This window comes from Staurois parvus, unplaced genomic scaffold, assembly GCF_062004578.1.
Source record: "Staurois parvus isolate SC_StPar_1 unplaced genomic scaffold, SC_StPar_1.0 ptg002227l, whole genome shotgun sequence".
Classification (NCBI taxonomy): Eukaryota; Metazoa; Chordata; class Amphibia; order Anura; family Ranidae; genus Staurois; species Staurois parvus.
In genome coordinates this window covers 1-18,935 of record NW_028320023.1, presented here as the reverse complement: position 1 = coordinate 18,935, position 18,935 = coordinate 1, and the positions used below count along the sequence as shown (strand labels likewise).

Below are 18,935 nucleotides of genomic sequence, written 5' to 3'. Positions count from 1 at the left end.
TTTTGCTGTCATTTTGAAAGATATGAGACGTCTGTTTTATGGTGAATTAATTTCTACAATATTCCCCCTAAATATAATTTATCATATAATATTATATATACATTCATACTTCATTCATGGCCCAACTATACGCGCTCTGAATCAGTTGTTCCAGATGCACCATTTTCTATAACCAGGTCAGTTAGGTCAGAGGTAACCTTCCTTCTAATAATACCTGACAGGATTTTTTCACCTTCTTTCATTTGTTTCTTAATCAATTTGTAAAATTGTTTCATTCTAATCATAATACATATTTGAAATAAAATACATAAAATCATAATAATAAATATAATAATTAATGGGTGTAATAATATATTTCCGACAGCTGCTGTTACTGAAGTTTTTCCCCACATTGATACAGTATTTTTAAATTTTGACCACCATGAACGACCTGAAAATTCAGACCAATCATGTTCTATCTCTAGTAGCTTTCCTTGTTCATGCTTAAATATTATTTCTGCTTTCTGAAGTTCTTCAGACAAAGCAATTAATAATCCCTTATCCTTTTGTATGATCTCTGCCCATTCCTTCCATGGAAACTCATCTACTTGAGATATATTATATTGTATAGATAGAACACTCACATTTTTCGTAAGTATATTAGTTAAATTTACTCTAATTTCATTTAAACTAATTCCTGTAAGATCTCCTTCTATACAATACAAGCCTCGACTCAGGATATCTGTATGTGTGCAGGATAGGAAGAAAGCTTTCACTGTTTCAGTGTCTGTCATGACTTGAAAACAGACTTTCCTTTTTCCTACAACAGTGACTAGGTCAAATGAAGTTTTTACTTTTTCTATTCTTGCTGTACATAATGAATGATTATGAAAACAAGAGTGAAAAATACTTTTGTCCTGATTAGGCAAACATATTACTTTTGATTGAAAATGTAAACAAGAAGATAAATCTAGTTGTTCTGGTTCAGATGTATTAGTATCCAAAGCAAAATCTACAAATTGTAATTGATAATATAACAACTGGGTATTACTAACTGGCAATCCTAAGACTGTAACTGGAACTAACATTTGTTCTTTCCCAGCAATGGGAATCATTGAGGTACCATAGCATTCATGTTGATTACATCCTACCCATTTATTTACCCATAAATCTGTATGATTTTTTGCAAATACATATTCATTAGGTAAACTTTGCAAAAGACTTAGAGGAGTTATTCCACTTTGGAATGCTTGTGCAATTATTTTAAAATTGGTAGAATACTCTGTCTGTATTTCTAGACATGTTCTGGCTATGTGGGAATGTTGTTCTCTGTCCATTAAATTCAAAGTAACATCTTGTAAGTGGACTACAGCTGGGCCTATAACCGTAGCTGTCTTCATTAACATATTTTCTAATATTTGATTTACATTTCTTTGAACTTTAATACTTTTACTACCCACTAAGCCCGCTGTTTCCAGATCAGACTGTAATGTATTAATATCCATACTATTGGTAATACTTCCAATAGTACCAATTCCACCTAAAATTCCTTCTATGATACCTCGTTTATTCCTGTTGTTATTTTTATTATTAGCTCCAAACCATTTATCCATACCCAATTCCATATTAATTAAGTATTCTTGACATTGAGGATACTAATTTTCCATTCAGAAACATTAAATTTCCAAAGTATAATCACAAAATGTCCTTCTCTTAAGAGATGTCTGGGTTGGAAATGATTAATTTGAAATGGACTAGAAGGAATACATTTTTCATCAGTACACTTAATGTTCTTAGGAGATGAAATTATAACATTTGCAGTATCACATTTCATTGGATTATTTTCTAATGATATGCAACATTCATATATGCCTCTGTCATTAAGATTTGGACTACTGTGTTGATAAATAAAGTTATTGTTAGTCCAATCTACATTTCCAAGATTACTCTTACGAATTATATTAGTAGAGCTATGGAAAAGACTGCCCAAAAATTCACCATTTCTTTTCCAAGTTAATAGGGAATTTTGAGGTAAATATATTTGTGTAGTACATATCAAATTTAAATCATCCTTTCCTTCAATAATTTTAACAGCTTGAGGAGATACTTTTATATCTGGAATAATCAAGTCTACAATTGAAATAGTTACTCTCACTTTAACGTGAGCTGAACCTCTTGTTATTTGAAAATCCCATACTCTAATTACATCTCCTTCTTCATCTCCTGTAATCTTTAAGTGTTCAGGATCCATAAACTGTAAATAATATTGGGTCAAAAACCAAATATCTGTTTTGGATCCTCCTACAGAAGAAGAACCTACTCTATCTCCAGTTAGATCGCCAGTCCAAATTGTAGACTCATTTCCTTTTAAAACTATGGACCAGAATCCCATCTCAGTTAAATTACATTCATATGTACCAGTTTTATTATTATGTACATATGATCCTTGCATTTTTGTAAACTTTGTTTTAGATTCTATTCTAGCTTGTATTTCAATAGAGTTACTATGAAGAAAATAAAACTGCATACAACAAGTAGCTCCATGACCTATACAAGCAAGTCCATACAAGTCTACGGCTGTGTCAATGTCACTGTATCTTGGAAAATGTCTCTTGTTTCTGGATAAAGGCAATTCTCTTTTATGCAGGGTCTCAGACTTGATCTTCTCTGCTGGGCTGGAAAAAGTCATATAAGTTTTTAGGAATAAAAATGTCATTAATGAGAAAAGGAGTCCTGTGATGACGAATTTTCTCCTTTTAATGTTCTTTCTTTCTTTCCACTTTTCTGATGTTGTCAGTATTTCTTTTTGGAGTTTGATGTTCCTCCATATTTGATTATCAGATGTCATTTCTGCAAAAGAAACGCAGTATCATTATCTTGGCATAAACAGCTTGCATTGATCAGTGTGAACCCATATTTTTTGTTGTCTCCGTGCATTTTTAACAGAATTGAGAGGTCTTTGGACTTGTATCATTACACCACGTGTGTCCAAAATTTCAAAAGGACCTTCCCAATTACTTTGCCACGGCCCACTTTTTCTAAATGTTTTAATCATGACTTGTCCACCTTTCTCAAATTTTGAGGAGTGTGGAGGGATCATTTTCTGCATGTGAGTAGCTGCATGTGGCAAAATGGCATTTAGATTGTCTTGCAACATCTGTAACCATTTGGTTTTCTCAATTGCTTCTTTCTGCGGAGTTGACAAAAAACACGGTTCATGTGGAAAAACAAGCGGCATTTTTCTAACTGTCATCAGTTCAAATGGACTGTATTGTGTAGATGAAGATGTTGTACTTCTGATACTCATCAGAACAAAAGGCACGGCATCTACCCATGTATGTCCTTTGTCTAACAACATTTTAGCAATTCTGGATTTGATAGTCCTGTTCATTCTTTCCACAATACCTGCAGATTGCGGATGGTATGGAACATGAAATCTTTGCTGGATTCCCAAAATTTTACACATTGCCTGCATTACTTTACCTGTGAAATGAGTTCCTCGATCTGAACTGATGTCAATTGGGATCCCCCAAGTAGGAAAAACATGATTAATTAACATTCTTGCAGTTGTTAGTGCATCGTCTGTGCGTACAGGTAAAATCTCAACCCATTTTGAGAAAACATCAACAATTATGAGAGCATATTTGAAACCATTTTTTCCTGTTGGTAATGGTCCTATATAGTCAAGTTGTAATGTGGACCATGGACCATTAGCTGGAGGAGTTCTTTGTAAAGGAGGTTTCTGTCCTTTTGGCCTGGGGTTCACTTGAGCACAAATAAGACAAGATTGAATTACATTGTCTGCAGTCTCATCCATTTTTTCCCAGAAAAATTTCTCTTTGAGAATCTCTAACAATCTCTGTTTACCTACATGGCCTAAACTTTCATGATTGTATTTTGTGAACTCCACTTGTAAATGTTTTGGTATGACAGGACGCAGAACCCCGTTACAGTCATGAAACAAAATCTCGTTTTCAAAAACAAAGGAAGATTCTGTATCAACCTGAGAAGCAGAAAGGGACGGGTCCTTTTTCTGTTCTTCTGCAAATGAGGGGATCTGTGTATCTGTTTTTCTGACTGTGTTTACTGAAACTACTTCAGATGGAGTCTCTGACTGTTCATTAACAGCTGCTTCTTTTGCTAATGTGTCAGCTATCATATTTCCTATGCTCAGTTCATCATTGTCTTTCCTATGCGCTGGTACTTTAACAATTGCATAGGCACAAGGGTTTATCCCTGCTAGTGCAAAAATTGACTCTAGTATCTCTCTGTGTGCTAAAGCTTTGTTTGAAGCATCTACAAAACCTCGTCTTTTCCAAATTGGAAGATAATCAGTAAGAGAACGCACAACATATGAACTGTCACTATAAATCACTAGTGGACCTTGGTTCTCTTCTTTGTCTACAGTTAACACTGTCTCAATGGCTATCAGTTCTGCTTTTTGTGCTGAAAAGTGTCCTGGAAGTCTGTGTTGTATGGCATATCCTCTCTTTGGAAACCAGATTGCATAACCTGAAAAATACTCCCCTGAGACACAATAACGTGAACCATCCACAAACACAGGTTCATCAGTCTTCTCTGCTTCTCTGCGAAACAGAGGAGAGTGAGTGTCTTGGACTTCACATGAACACTCATGTTCTGATCCATTATATTCCATCAATTGAGGGAGTACATATTTGGCATTATGTTCAACCTGGATCTGTTTGGGTGATAAAGCCAACAACCATTGTGAAAATCTTTGATTGGAAACACCTGGGATGTTTTTTTCAAGGAGAAATTTCAGGGTGGAATGAGGTGTTTGTAAGATAATTTTGTTGAATCCTACAATGTGCTCAGTTGCTTTTACTGCATAGTGAACTCCTACCAATTGTTTAACACATATGTCAAAACCTTTCTCAACAGGTGTTAAAAGCCTAGAGAAATATGCTAGGATCCTCCAATTTCCTCCTTGTAGCTGAAGCAACACCGAAGAAATAGCAGTTTCAGATGTATGTACCTGCAAAGCAAATGGTGCTTGCTTTTCTACTGTAGTTAGGGCTGGTGCTGTCTGCAAATCTTTTTTCAAAGATTCAAAGGCCTTTTTCTGAACTTCTGTCCAAGGACCAAAACCATTTTCCTCATTATTCTTTAGAAGTTCATACAGAGGTTTTGCTTTATCAGCAAATGACTCAATGAACTCTCTAGAAAAATTCACTAATCCTAGGAATTGTCTTAGTGCTTTGAATGTTGTTGGTACAGGAAGTGCAGCAATAGCATTAACCCTTTCTTGCAAAGGTTGGCATTTACCCGGACTGATCTGAATGCCGAGAAACTTGACCTCGCTTTTCATGAGCTGAACCTTACGAGTATTCAGCTTGAGACCTGCATCTTGCAGCAGATCAAACAATTCTGCCAAAAGGGTTAAATGTTCTTGGTTATTTTCTGTTGATAACAAGATATCGTTCACATATTGTAGGATACAATCTGGCCTAGAAAATTTGGATAGGACTTCCGCTAAAGCTTGATGAAATTCGCTAGGACTCAAATGGAGGCCTTGCGGAAGACGATTAAAGGTATACTGAGAATTTGCGAAGGAGAAGGCAAATTTATATTGACAGCTTTTAGATAAAGAGATTGAGAAAAATCCATTTGCAATGTCAATCACAGAGAACACTTTTGCTTTTGCATCAATTCGGGACATTATATCTGGTGTATCTGCCACTATTGGAGCGCAGCTTGGGGTATATTTATTCAGCATTCTGAGATCTACCAGAAGCCTGAATGATTTAGGGTCATCACGTTTAGGTACTACCCATAATGGATTGTTTGTTACAGAATTTGTTTTTCTGATAATACCTTGTTGCAGAAGCTCCTGTATGACTATTGATACTGGTTCAATAGATTCTGGTGGCAATTTGTATTGCTTCTGTGGGGGCGGATCCTTGCCTTGCACGTCTACTTCTATGTCTTTAAATAGACCGGCCTCATTTTTGCCTTGGCTCCAAAGATTTTTGTATGATTTGACCAATTGTTCTAATTGTTGATTGTCACCACTATCTGGCCATTTATGGTCTGCAGCAAGCACTTCTGTTAAACAGATGCTGCCGACCTCACAGTAATCTGCTGGGTCAATTACCACAGGCTTACGATTAATGGAACCTTTCCATACAATGCCATTACCAAGATCAATTATCCAACCTCTTCGTTGAAGGATATCTGTCCCAATGATATTCTCTGCACCTTGACAATACCAAATATCAATCTCAGTATCCAAATAATCAGGGATTTCAAATGAAACATTTTTACACATTGAAGCTTTCGAGTTACCTGATCCGTTAAATCCAACAACTGTACATACTGTTGCATCTGTCAAAAGAGGTAATCTTACACCAGTAATAGAAATTTCAGCACCTGTATCGATTAGAAACTTGAGCTTTTGTCCATTCAATTTTGCTTTAATGTAAGGGCGTCCACATTTATCTAGACATATTGGTGTTACATATTCTAGATGATGAGATTTTATTTCCTTTTTATTGTCTAGTCATGGAGTAGGCAATAATGGAGCTGAATTAACAGTGGTTGACTGCAAGTTCTTTTCAGTCAAACCGCTGCTGACCGATAACTCTCTGATTTGTTTTATCAGAGGAGCATAGGGAGAAGAAGATTGAGTTTCCTTCTGACTAGGAGGAGCAGATGGTTCAAGAGAAATAAGTCCATTTTCTTTACCTAAATTTCTTGAATCCTTTATCTGCATATCCTTTAAGAATTTTTTACATTTCCATTTTAAATGTCCAGGCTTTTGACAGTAGTAACAAGTTATTGGCTCTCTCTGTCTCACCTGCTTGTATCTGTCACTTTTACTAAGAGCAGTCATTCCTGTCTTAGCTGTAGTTTGACCGTTCCTATTTAAAGTGTCATTTTGAACTAGAGCTATCTTAGACTTGAGATAGTTCTGTTTCATTTGTCTTCTGATTTTATCAATGAATGAACAAGCATCTGTAATCGAAGTTTTATCTTACACAATGGCCAAAGAAGTTGGATCAAGATATTTAAATTTTTTTACAAATGCTTTTATCATACCTGTATCGTTTTCATCATCTACGCCCAAGACCATTTTGTATGCCTTTGTGAATTTAATTTTAAATTCATAAGGGTCTTCTCTAACTGAAGTCTGTAATGAGTCTAGTACTTCTAAAGAAGGTACTTCCTCACCTGTGGTACATAACAACAATTGTCGTAATCTGTCTGATGCGTCACTATGTATCTCCTGTCCGTCATCGTCAATAACAGGTGATTGCACAAGTCGTCTAGCAAAATGAGCTGGGATCCAAAGATAATAGATACGGTTACGCTGTTCGTCAGTCAAGTGATAACGATCTGTATAAGACTCGAAGATGTCCGCATTATAAAAGGCATCGACCTTTGAGTCATACGCTGGAATATCTTTTAAAATTTTAATTAATTGATCATGAATTTGTAACTTTAATTTAGCTGCACGGTCTAGTAGTTTTTTCTTTCTAACTTCGGCTTCGTCATTTGCGTCATCTTCCCCCATTTCAGGAATGCAGGAAGCTTGAGGCTTTGACTGTTTAGAATCAGTCTTTTTACCACCTTTTGTTAATACAGCAACCTCTTTTCTGTCATTCTGCAGTCTTAACAAAAGATTTGTTTTAGAATCAATTTGCTCCTCAAGATTTTCTATGTAGTTACAAAGTATGTCACAATTTGGACAATTAAGAGGATCTTGAGACAAATTTTCATGCATTTCTGTGTTCTGTACAGTGCTACATTCTGTGTGCTTTAGTGTAGAAACACTTTTAGCAGGTAAATCAATATTCAAAATCATTTTCTTGAATATTCTTACCAACTTTAAGATATTAGATATCTTCTTATGCTGTTTGTTTACAGTAAATCTAGATTTATCTATCTGAACATTGGCCTGTAAACATTCCTTGTACATGTACTGCCATAATTTACCATCATCAGGATATAAAGAAACATCCTTAAACTCTAACTTGCTTTCTATAGCTAGTTTATCAATAAATTCCATAACTTTTACTCACCGTAATCAGATGATTTTCTTTTTTGCAGCCGGTGGCTCAGTCACTGGACCTCTCGTCCACGTCTGACGAAACACAAACGCCTTCACTTCTAGGTTCTTTGCACCGTGTTTTTCCAAGACTTGATCAGTCTGTGCTCTCTCCCCCTTTATCAAGGAATGAAAAACCCGGAAAAACGGTGGCGGAGGCTGGCTTAGCCAAATGTTAAATATCGTGACACTTATATTATTTAAGTGTCTGTCTTTAGGCGTTTGAGGTAAAGTGTTCTAGTGCCAGGCTGATTTAAAACAGTGTGACTTTTATTTAATGCACACTTGGCATCAAAAATGAATACAAAAGAAAAAATAAAATACAGAGTAAAATATAACAAAAGTTGTAGATTATGGAAAAGAAATAAGCTTTGGAGAAATGTCTAATCTCTTGTCTGTTCTATGACAAGTGTTTCAGTCTCGGCAAGGAAGACAACAGGTGTATCAAGGCTTTGCAGGCCTTACCAGGAGACAAATATGTCAGTGCGTGTCAGCTGTATAATGTCTTGATGTATGAGTGTGAGTGAGTGTATGTGTCTCTCTATCTCTAAGGCACATCTTATATATATTTTACCAGACCAACCCACTAAACAGTTATTTCCTAATTCAGTGTGAGCTAAATAAGTAAAACCCTTATTTGTGCTTCTTCTAAACATATACTCTTAGTGTCCATATATGTAAACCTTCTAAACTATACTTAGTATGACGTTATTTGCAAACCTCTTAGACGACAGAAATACATGATACTGTTATCTGATACAATGGCTTCACATATCTTTAGAAAGGACAATGATCACATAAATGCATATAACCAACAATAATTGATACTAAACTTATCACACACTAATCCTAACTAATAAATTGATTATATGAAATAATTATCCAACTAACTATATTATGGATTAGACATGATTTTCTTCATAAAAGATATATCCTTTCTTTGCTTTACTACATACCAATATCTTTTTACATTCCAGTTTCTATTCTTAAGAGAAGCTTATGACCTGCTGACCTCTTAGACATGAACATACCATGGTTCATCTTTAATACCTGTTTTCCAAAGCTTCATTCACACGCTAAGTTAAAATTACTTCTCAATGACTTTTGCTGTCATTTTGAAAGATATCAGACGTCTGTTTTAAGCTACATTAATTTCTACAGTGATGTTTCTCCTTCAATGATGTGTGCAGATGAGGCTGCACTGATTGGCACTGAGAGCCAGCACTGATGGGCATTGATTGGTGGGACTGATGGGCACTGACAGCCAGCACTGAGAAGGCACTGATAGTCAGCACTGATGGGTATTGATCAGGAGGCACTGTTGAGGCTGCACCAATATGCAGAACTGATAGACGGCACTGCTGGGCACTGATAGGTAGCACTGATGGGCACAGACAAGCGGCCCTGATGGGCATTTATTGGAGGGACTGATGGGTACTGACATCCAGCACTGAGGAGACACTGATAGTCAGCACTGATGGGTATTGATGAGGAGGCCGTGTTGAGGCTACACCAATATGATGCACTGATGGGACCTTAAATTCAACACTTATAAGCACTGATAGCGTGCACTGATGGCACCGATACAAAGCACTGATGGGGCTACACTGATAAGTGCCCTGATGATCAGTGTATTTGTCCCCTCTGAGAAATGCCGCTTCCCAGCTCTCCTCTCCTCATGTGCTGTGAGCGGGAGGAGAGGACTGCCGATATCCAGCATTTCTGATTTACACTGATCGGCTGTGATTGGGCACAGCTGACCACATGGTAAAAGGCTGCTCTGATTGGCCCTTTTCTTGGACATATGATCAGCTGTGGCTGAAGGAGACAGGGATCAAAGAATTCTATGTTTTATTGTATTTGCTTCTCACCTACAAATAAAAAAAAATATTTTTTCCATTTCTAATCCTATTATTGCCATTATTATTCGGATAATTATCATTATAAATATTTTTTCTATTATTAATATTATCACGTCAATACTAAGGAGGCGAAGCCGCCATCTTGGATATTGCGTTGGCTGGGAATCGAACCCAGGTCAGCTGCTTGGAAAGCGGCTATGCTAACCACTACACCACCAACACGAGGTTGCATGTTTTTAGAATGTGGGAGAAAACCGGAGTACCCGGAGGAAACCCACACAGGCACAGGGAGAACATGCAAAGTCCATGCAGATAGGGTCCTGGTCAGGATTTCAACCAAGGACCCCAGTGCTGCAAGGCTAACCAATAAGCCTCTGTGCTGCCCATATTTTGGCCTCTGATGTATAAGGCCCGCCCCCGCTGAGCGGGGTAAATCAGTGATGTCCAGTAGAGATTAGAGATGATGTCTTCAGCTGTACATTATTGGCTGGACGGGTTCGGGGATGTCGTCCATCTTATTTCCCACATGAGTGTCCTGTCTGTGAACATGAGGAGAACTCTTTGTGTGAGATGTTGGTCTGTGGAGCGGCCATGTGAAGAACGCTTCGTGCTCATGTCTTCTGATGGTGAAGGTCTCCTCTGTGCCCCCAACCTGACCCTTAGACAACCTCATATAGGACGTCGCTGGTAGTCAGAGTTCTCATTGGCCCCAGCAGAAAAGGCCTCAAGCTGGGATGACGACTCCTCCCACTTCTGAAGCCAAGAAGCGTTCCTGACGTTTCTCTGAGACTTTAACCTCCAAGGCCAGACTTAAGCCAGGGGCCCAGTTCAGTCACAATCCTGGGGCCCCAATCCCCAAACCTACAGACAAGTTCTAATAAACATCCTAAGGGGAAGCCACCATTTCCCAATGTGGGGGGATGTCTGTTGGCCTTTGGGGTCACCTGTTCAGGGTCAGCAGACATCTCAGATGCTCCGGTAAGAGACGTGGTGCCCAGAGGCTACAGGCTGGAGTTCCAGTCTGCCTTTGTCCCCGCATAGACTACTGGTCCTCCATGCTGCTCCTGCACATCTTTTTGTTCTTCTTTTTTATTAGTCAGAGTTCTCATTGGCCCAGCAGAAAAGGCCTCAAGCTGGGATGACTCCTCCCACTTCTGAAGCCAAGAAGCGTTCCTGTCATTTCTCTGAGACTTCAACCTCCAAGGCCAGACCTAAGCCAGGGGCCCAGTTCAGTCACAAGTCTGGGGCCCCTAATCCCCAAACCTACAGACAAGTTCAATGAAACGTCCTAAGGGGAAGCCGCTATTTCCCAACGTGGGGGGACATCCCAATATAGAGAGAACATTGTATATACAGATATGATGGGGGAGGGGTGACACCCCAATATAGAGAGAACATTGTATATACAGATATGATGGGGGAGGGGTGACACCCCAATATAGAGAGAACATTGTATATACAGATATGATGGGGGAGGGGTGACACCCCAATATAGAGAGAACATTGTATATATGTCTTCTGATGGTGGACGTCTCTTTGGTGCCTTCAGCCAGGTGCGATGTAACACACGTCATCCCGCAATTCTCATGCGTCTTGCCATGCGACAATTGCAGCAACATCACACTGCATTCGGGGCGCCATGTTGATGGTGAACGTCTCTTTGGTGCCTCTTCAGACATCTCCATAGAGGACGTCACTGGCAGGAAGGGTTCTCATTGGCCCCAGCAGAAAAGGCCTCAAGCTGGAAAGACTCCTCCCACTTCGGAAGCCAATCAGAGTTCCTTTCTTTTCTCCCAAGCTTCATCCTCCAAGACTAGACCTAAGCCAGGGGCCCAGTTCAGTCACAATCCTGGGGCCCCTAATCCCCAAACCTTCAGACAAGCCCTATAAAACCTCCTGAAGGGAAGTCCCCATTTCCTAAAGTGGGGGGACGTCTGTTGGCCTTTGGGGTCACCTGGTCAGCAGACATCTCAGAAGCTCAGGTAAGAGACGTGGTGTCCAGGGGCTACAGACTAGAGGTCATCTCCCTGCCCCCACCCCGCTTCGTGTTGTCCAACCTGCCGGTGTCCCCGCAGGGACTAGCGATCCTCCATGCTGCTCCTGCAGATCTGCTGACCCAAGGAGATCTCCCCATTGGACCAACAGCAGAAAAGTTTCCGGGTTTTTACTCCAACCGTTTCCTTGTTCTAAAGCCTCAAGGAGGACATAGGCTGCATTCACTGGGGGATTAGGGGGCATACAGGGGATTCCTGGGGCTGGGATCACTGTGAACAGTGGGGGATGGGAAGTCTGTACAAAGCAATGACAGGCTGAGCCGGGACCATTCCCATGTATCCGCACATCCATCGGTCATCTGTGGTCAGGGAAGGATGAGCGATCCTGGCCCTAACCGTAGATGACCGATGGATGTGCGGATACATGGGAATGGTCGCGGCTCCTGTCAGCCTGTCATTGCTTTGTACAGACTTCCCATCCCCCACTGTTCACAGTGATCCCATCCGCAGGAATCCCCTGTATGCCCCTAATCCCCCGAGTGAATGCAGCCTATGTCCTCCTTGAGCTCGGGTTCACACCAATGAGGTGCGGGAAACGCTGCGAATCCTGTACGTTTCCCGCACCGCATTGCAATCGCATCACGTTCATGCGATCTGGTGCGGGAGTCAGTAATAAATTATTGACACCCGAAACAGATGGCAAGACGCGATGTGATTGCCAGAAATCACATGACATGGGTGAGAAGACCCATACCATGTGATTCAGGTGCGGATCTAAAGACAGTCCTGCACCTTTGTGGTGCGGATGCGATGTGATTTGAGCCATAGGAAGTGTATGGCCCAAATCGCAGCGCACAGACATGTGCATGGAATGCGCAGAGGAATGCGGTGTGATTCCTGTGCAGACTCCATGCAGTGTCCCGCACCACATAGTGTGAACCGGCTGAGAGGCTTTAGAACAGGGAAAAGGTTGGAGTAAGGCCCCGGTCACAGGGGGCGTACTAATCCGTACAGCCGTGGGGGGCCGTGTTTACTTGGGGGATGTACCGGTGTTCATGCATCCCTGTGCAGGCAGGTTCATTGATGTCAGTTGGGATGCAGCGGCTGCATGGATACAGACACTGCTCCCAATGTAACATCTGTGCGGGTGAACAGCTGTGAACACAGATAGTGTGCGTTCAGGGCCATGCATCCATACGGATGTCAGATTGGGATCAGCATCTGTGTCCATGTTACCACTACGTCCCAACTGACATCAATGGAACTGCCTGCACAGGGATGCATGAACACCGGGACATCCCCTGCAAATAAACACGGCCCCCCACGGCGGTACACGTTGGTATGTCCCCTGTGAATGTGGCCTAAAAACCGGGAACTATTCTGCTGTTGGTCCAATGGGGAGATCTCCTTGGGTCAGCAGATCTGCAGGAGCAGCATGGAGGACCGCTAGTCCCTGCGGGGACACCGGCAGGTTGGACAACACGAAGCGGGGTGGGGGCAGGGAGATGAACTCTAGTCTGTAGCCCCTGGACACCACGTCTCTTACCTGAGCTTCTGAGATGTCTGCTGACCAGGTGACCCCAAAGGCCAACAGACGTCCCCCCACTTTAGAAAGTAGGGAAATCCCTTCAGGAGGTTTAATAGGACTAGTCTGCAGGTTTGGGGATTAGGGGCCCCAGGATTGTGACTGAACTGGGCCCCTGGCTTAGGTCTGCTCTTGGAGGATGAAGCTTGGGAGAAAAGAAAGAAACTCTGATTGGCTTCAGAAGTAGGAGGAGTCTTTCCAGCTTGAGGCCTTTTCTGCTGGGACCAATGAGAACCCTTCCTGCCAGTGACGTCCTTTATGGAGATGTCTGAAGAGGCACCAAAGAGACGTTCACCATCAACATGGCGCCCCGAATGCAGTGTGATGTTGCTGCAATTGTCGCATGGCAAGACGCATGAGAATTGCGGGATGACGTGTGTGTTACATCGCACCTGGCTGAAGGCACCAAAGAGACGTCCACCATCAGAAGACATATATACAATGTTCTCTCTATATTGGGGTGTCACCCCTCCCCCATCATATCTGTATATACAATGTTCTCTCTATATTGGGGTGTCACCCCTCCCCCATCATATCTGTATATACAATGTTCTCTCTATATTGGGGTGTCACCCCCCCCATCATATCTGTATATACAATGTTCTCTCTATATTGGGGTGTCCCCCCCCCCATCATATCTGTATATACAATGTTCTCTCTATATTGGGGTGTCACCCCCCCATCATATCTGTGTATACAATGTTCTCTCTATATTGGGGTGTCATTCCTCCCCCATCATATCTGTATATACAATGTTCTCTCTATATTGGGGTCCCCCCCCATCATATCTGTATATACAATGTTCTCTCTATTGGGGTATTTCCCCTCCCCCATCATATCTGTGTATACAATGTTCTCTCTATATTGGGGTGTCACCCCTCCCCCATCATATCTGTATATACAATGTTCTCTCTATATTGGGGTGTCACCCCTCCCCCATCATATCTGTATATACAATGTTCTCTCTATATTGGGGTGTCCCCCCCCCATCATATCTGTATATACAATGTTCTCTCTATATTGGGGTGTCTCCCCTCCCCCATCATAGCTGTGTATACAATGTTCTCTCTATATTGGGGTGTCACCCCTCCCCCATATCTGTATATACAATGTTCTCTCTATATTGGGGTGTCACCCCTCCCCCATCATATCTGTGTATCTAATGTTCTCTCTGAGTCTTCTGGCCGGCCTCTTCGGTTGGCCCGCGCTTCTTCTTTAGCCGCAATACATTCTATAGGTGTCAGACACCACCTGACGGTATCTCTAGCGGCCCACAGTGCGGGGTTCCTCAGCACGCAGGGTCTAAGTCCCAATCTGCTTATGCACCAGGGCCCCTGATGGTGGGGATGGACTTGGAGCAGACCGAGACCAGGGCGCGACCCCTGAGTATGTCCAGCAGTGGTAGAGAGTACCGTCAGAGGTGTTGCGGGAAATAGAGCCTGACGAGAAGAGGCTGGTAGGCCTTGCAGCAGGGACTGATCCTTGCGGGATGGATGGATGGACAGTCAGCGTGACGTAAGGCGTAGTCAGGCAGGCCGGGTCAGCAACGTGCGGGCAGCGAGGTACCGGAGGAGCAGGCAGAGAATGGTCAGGGTCACGAGCCGGGTTCAGCAACGTGCGGGCAGCGAGGTACCAGAGGAGCAGGCAGAGAATGGTCAGGGTCACGAGCCGGGTTCAGCAACGTGCGGGCAGCGAGGTACCGGATGAGCAGGCAGAGAATGGTCAGGGTCACGAGCCGGGTTCAGCAACGTGCGGGCAGCGAGGTACCGGATGAGCAGGCAGAGAATGGTCAGGGTCACGAGCCGGGTTCAGCAACGTGCGGGCAGCGAGGTACCGGAGGAGCAGGCAGAGAATGGTCAGGGTCACGAGCCGGGTTCAGCAACGTGCGGGCAGCGAGGTACCGGAGGAGCAGGCAGGAGAGTGGTCAGGTCAAGCCAGGGGTCAAGCAGGAGACAACCAGCAGGGTCAGGATCAAGCAGAAGTCGGCAACAGGAAACTTCACAAATCAGATGACAGGAACAGGATAATAAGACATACCTCCTGTCCTGTTTAAATAGCGCGCCCTGCGCTGTCATTGGTGCCAGGCGCCTGTCCGCGATCGGGAGTGCGCATGCGCGGCCGTCGCCGCCGCCACGATCGCCCAGGGCCCACTGGCTAGAGCGTGTCGGTGTTCTGTGCATGCGCCACCCGGCGTATCGCGGCAGAACACCCGACCCCTGACAATAGGTGAATACGGCTGCGATATTTAGGAGGTGACACAGTCGAAGATGAAACAGTCTGCTGGACATATAACTGGATGTCTCCCGCACAAGATGACGGCGACCTGGTATGAGGTGGGATTGTTGAGATTTTTCACCTTAGGTCGCTTGTGCTTCTTCTTTCGCTGGAATAAATTGCGTGGATTAAAGCGGGTGCCATCACTAGGAGATGCACCGCTGGGATGGCCAGTCGGTTGGTCAGTCCCAGAACTAATGTCATCGCTTGGTGGTTGGATGATGTCACTGATTGATGACATGGTAGAATATTTCTTAGGAATGATGTCATGCGTTGATGGGACGGCATCATCACCCTGTGGAATGACATCACTCGTTGATGGGACGGTATCATCAACCTGTGGAATGACATCACTCAGTAATGGGACGGTATCATCGCCCTGTGGAATGACGTCACTCATTGATGAGAACATTTTGCCATAACTGAACTCTGTGGTTGTCCAGCGCCTCTTCATTGCCCGGCATAAATCCCGTAGGATAAAACAGGTGGTATCGCTAGGAATTTCACCTCTGGATTGGACACTGGGATGGACAGTCATGGTTGTCCATTCTCGCCTATTGCCAGAACTCGATGGTAGGATCATGTCTTTTGTTGGAAAGACGCCAGAAGTCGTTGATGGTAAAGTGTTATCTAATGCTGGAAAGAGTAAACCTCTTGTTGATGTGCTGGAAGGATGAACACGGATGGGATCCCTGGGAGGTGCGACGCTGGGAATGGGAAAGTCAGAATCTCCCGTAGCTCTGTCCGCATATTCATCTTTTGGTGGTATGTGGTCACTCTCTGGTAGATTGAGCTTGCGGTGCCTGAACTCCTTGGTTGGCCTGCGCCTCCCCATTGGCCGGCATAGATCTCGTAGGTGAGCACGGATGTCATCCCTGGGAGGTGGGACGCTGGGAATGGGAAGGTCAGTCTCTTCCATAGCACTGTCCACACTTTCACTTGTTGATGGGAAGATGTTAATGTTCCTGAGCCGCTTGTTTCGCTCGCTCCTCCTCATTTCCCGGAGTAAATCCGTTATGTGAGCACGGACGTCATTGCTAGGAGGTGTGAGGATGGGAGTACGAAAGTCAGCCTGGTCCATAGTGATGTCTATTGTTAGATTGATGTCAATCGTCGGTGGGTTGATGTTGCTTTTCGTTGGTTGGATCCATTGGTGAAATGGCTTGAAATATTTTAGGAACATTACCAGCAGCAAGATGATAAGTCCCAACAAGCATTCTGATTGGTGCTCAGCAACAGTATTTATAAGCATGGGTAGCACTGTGTTCCCTAAGGCCGCCCACCCATTGGACCAGACTGACTGGAGCCCAGCAACCATCCATTGGTAGCAGTCAGTGGCATTTATAAGCATGGGTGGGATTCTGTTCCCTAAGGCTGCCCACCCATTGGACCAGACTGACTGGAGCCCAGCAAACATCCATTGGTAGCAGTCAGTGGCATTTATAAGCATGGGTGGGGCTGTGTTCTCTGAGGTTGGCCCCTCGCTGTACCAGACATCGAGTAGTTGATAAAAGAATTCAATCAGCTCCAGGAACATCAAATATTGTTCTAATATTGTGGCCAGATGATTCCTGCACAGGATGTACCTCAGAATGAGAACACTTATCAGGACTGTCCCCTTATACCAGAATGGAATGGTGGCCAGTAGTGAAAACCAACTGATGGGTCCTGGGGACTCATTTTCCAATTCTCTGACCTTTTCCTGCTCCAGTTCTTCCATCATCTTCATGGTCCTCCCCTCCTCCATGCGTATATCTGGGGAGTCTTTGATGAAATATCGGTGTTCCTCCATCATCTTCATGCTCCCCCCCTCCATGCGGATATCTGGGGAGTCTTTGATGAAATTTCTTTGTTCCTCCATAATCTTCATATCATTGTCCTTGTCCATGCCGGTCTTTGTGGAGTCTTTGATGTCCTTCCTGTGTACTCCCCAAGGGAGCAACAGGATAACAATCGCGGCAAAGATTCTGCACATTTTTGTTTGTTTTTTTAGAAAAAAAACAGGAGCTCTGTAAGGAAGCAGCTGTCTCTGGTGAGAGAAAACAGCAACTGAGGACTCACAGTGAGGGAGGTCATGTGACCACAGTGAGGGGGGCGGGGTTTATGTGTGACCAATCAGCAGCCTCTGTTCAGCCTGCTTTACTCTGATTGGCTCATCTGGGATCCAGTCTGTTTACAGTGCAAAGTCACAGTGAGGGGGGCGGAGTTTATGTGTGACCAATCAGCAGCCTCTGTTCAGCCTGCTTTACTCTGATTGGCTCATCTGGGATCCAGTCCAGGCGGCTTTGGATTGGATGTTGGGATGTAGAGCAGATCTGGATTGGATCCTATTATATAACATTGATAACATTTCCCTGTATTTATAATATAGACGCCTCTGTTTATATTCATACAATGTTATTATAATGTCATTTTATTTATTTTACTGTATTAATAGGATTGTAATGATTGATATGAATTATAATATAAACAATAATGGGTGTAATATTAATAATCCCAATAATTATAATACAATAAAGCTGTTCTGTGTATTTGGATGACAGAAATCTCCTGGCCATTCTCTGTGCTGACATTTCCCTGATGTAATGCACACAGGAGCCGCTAGAGGGCAGCAACACTCAGCTCCTCCTGTAGTGTCCCATCACCATAGATTTCCTCCTGGAAGACCCATCACCATGGAGACCAGGCAGGAAGTGATCGGTGTTTTCATGGTGTCTGGAGGGGAAGTTGGGGAAGCTGCGCCCCGGGGTGGCCGGGAAGGGGAAGTGCTGGGGGAAGGGAGACACTGGGGGAAGGGAGACACTGGGGGGGGGGGGTCAGCCCCCATTATTATTATGGGTAATAAGATGTGTAATCATATATAATGTTATAGTGATACATCGTCATAACTCCTCTGATAGTCACACTTATTGTTATCATTAACCATCACCGCTATACCCCCCCCCATCATCACTATACCCCCCCATCATCACTATACCCCCCCCCATCATCACTATACCCCCCCCATCATCACTATACCCCCCCATCATCACTATACCCCCCCATCATCACTATACCCCCCCCCCATCATCACTATACCCCCCCCATCATCACTATTCCCCCCCCCCATCATCGCTATACCCCCCCCATCATCACTATACCCCCACCCATCACCGCTATACCCCCCCCATCAT

The 18,935-nt window shown here is 43.3% G+C and overlaps 1 protein-coding gene across 1 annotated transcript; it reads right to left on the bottom strand.

The window, feature by feature from the left end:
• Positions 1-1,459: 1,459 nt before the first annotated feature.
• Positions 1,460-8,775, bottom strand: LOC149431511 (uncharacterized). The gene is made up of 2 exons (XM_089665520.1): positions 8,022-8,775; positions 1,460-2,829 (listed from the first exon to the last, which is right to left on the bottom strand). Exon 2 carries the CDS (start codon positions 2,825-2,827, stop codon positions 1,610-1,612), a length of 1,218 nt encoding a protein of 405 aa, XP_089521646.1. The 5' UTR covers positions 2,828-2,829; positions 8,022-8,775; the 3' UTR covers positions 1,460-1,609.
• Between the last annotated feature and the right edge of the window lie 10,160 nt (positions 8,776-18,935).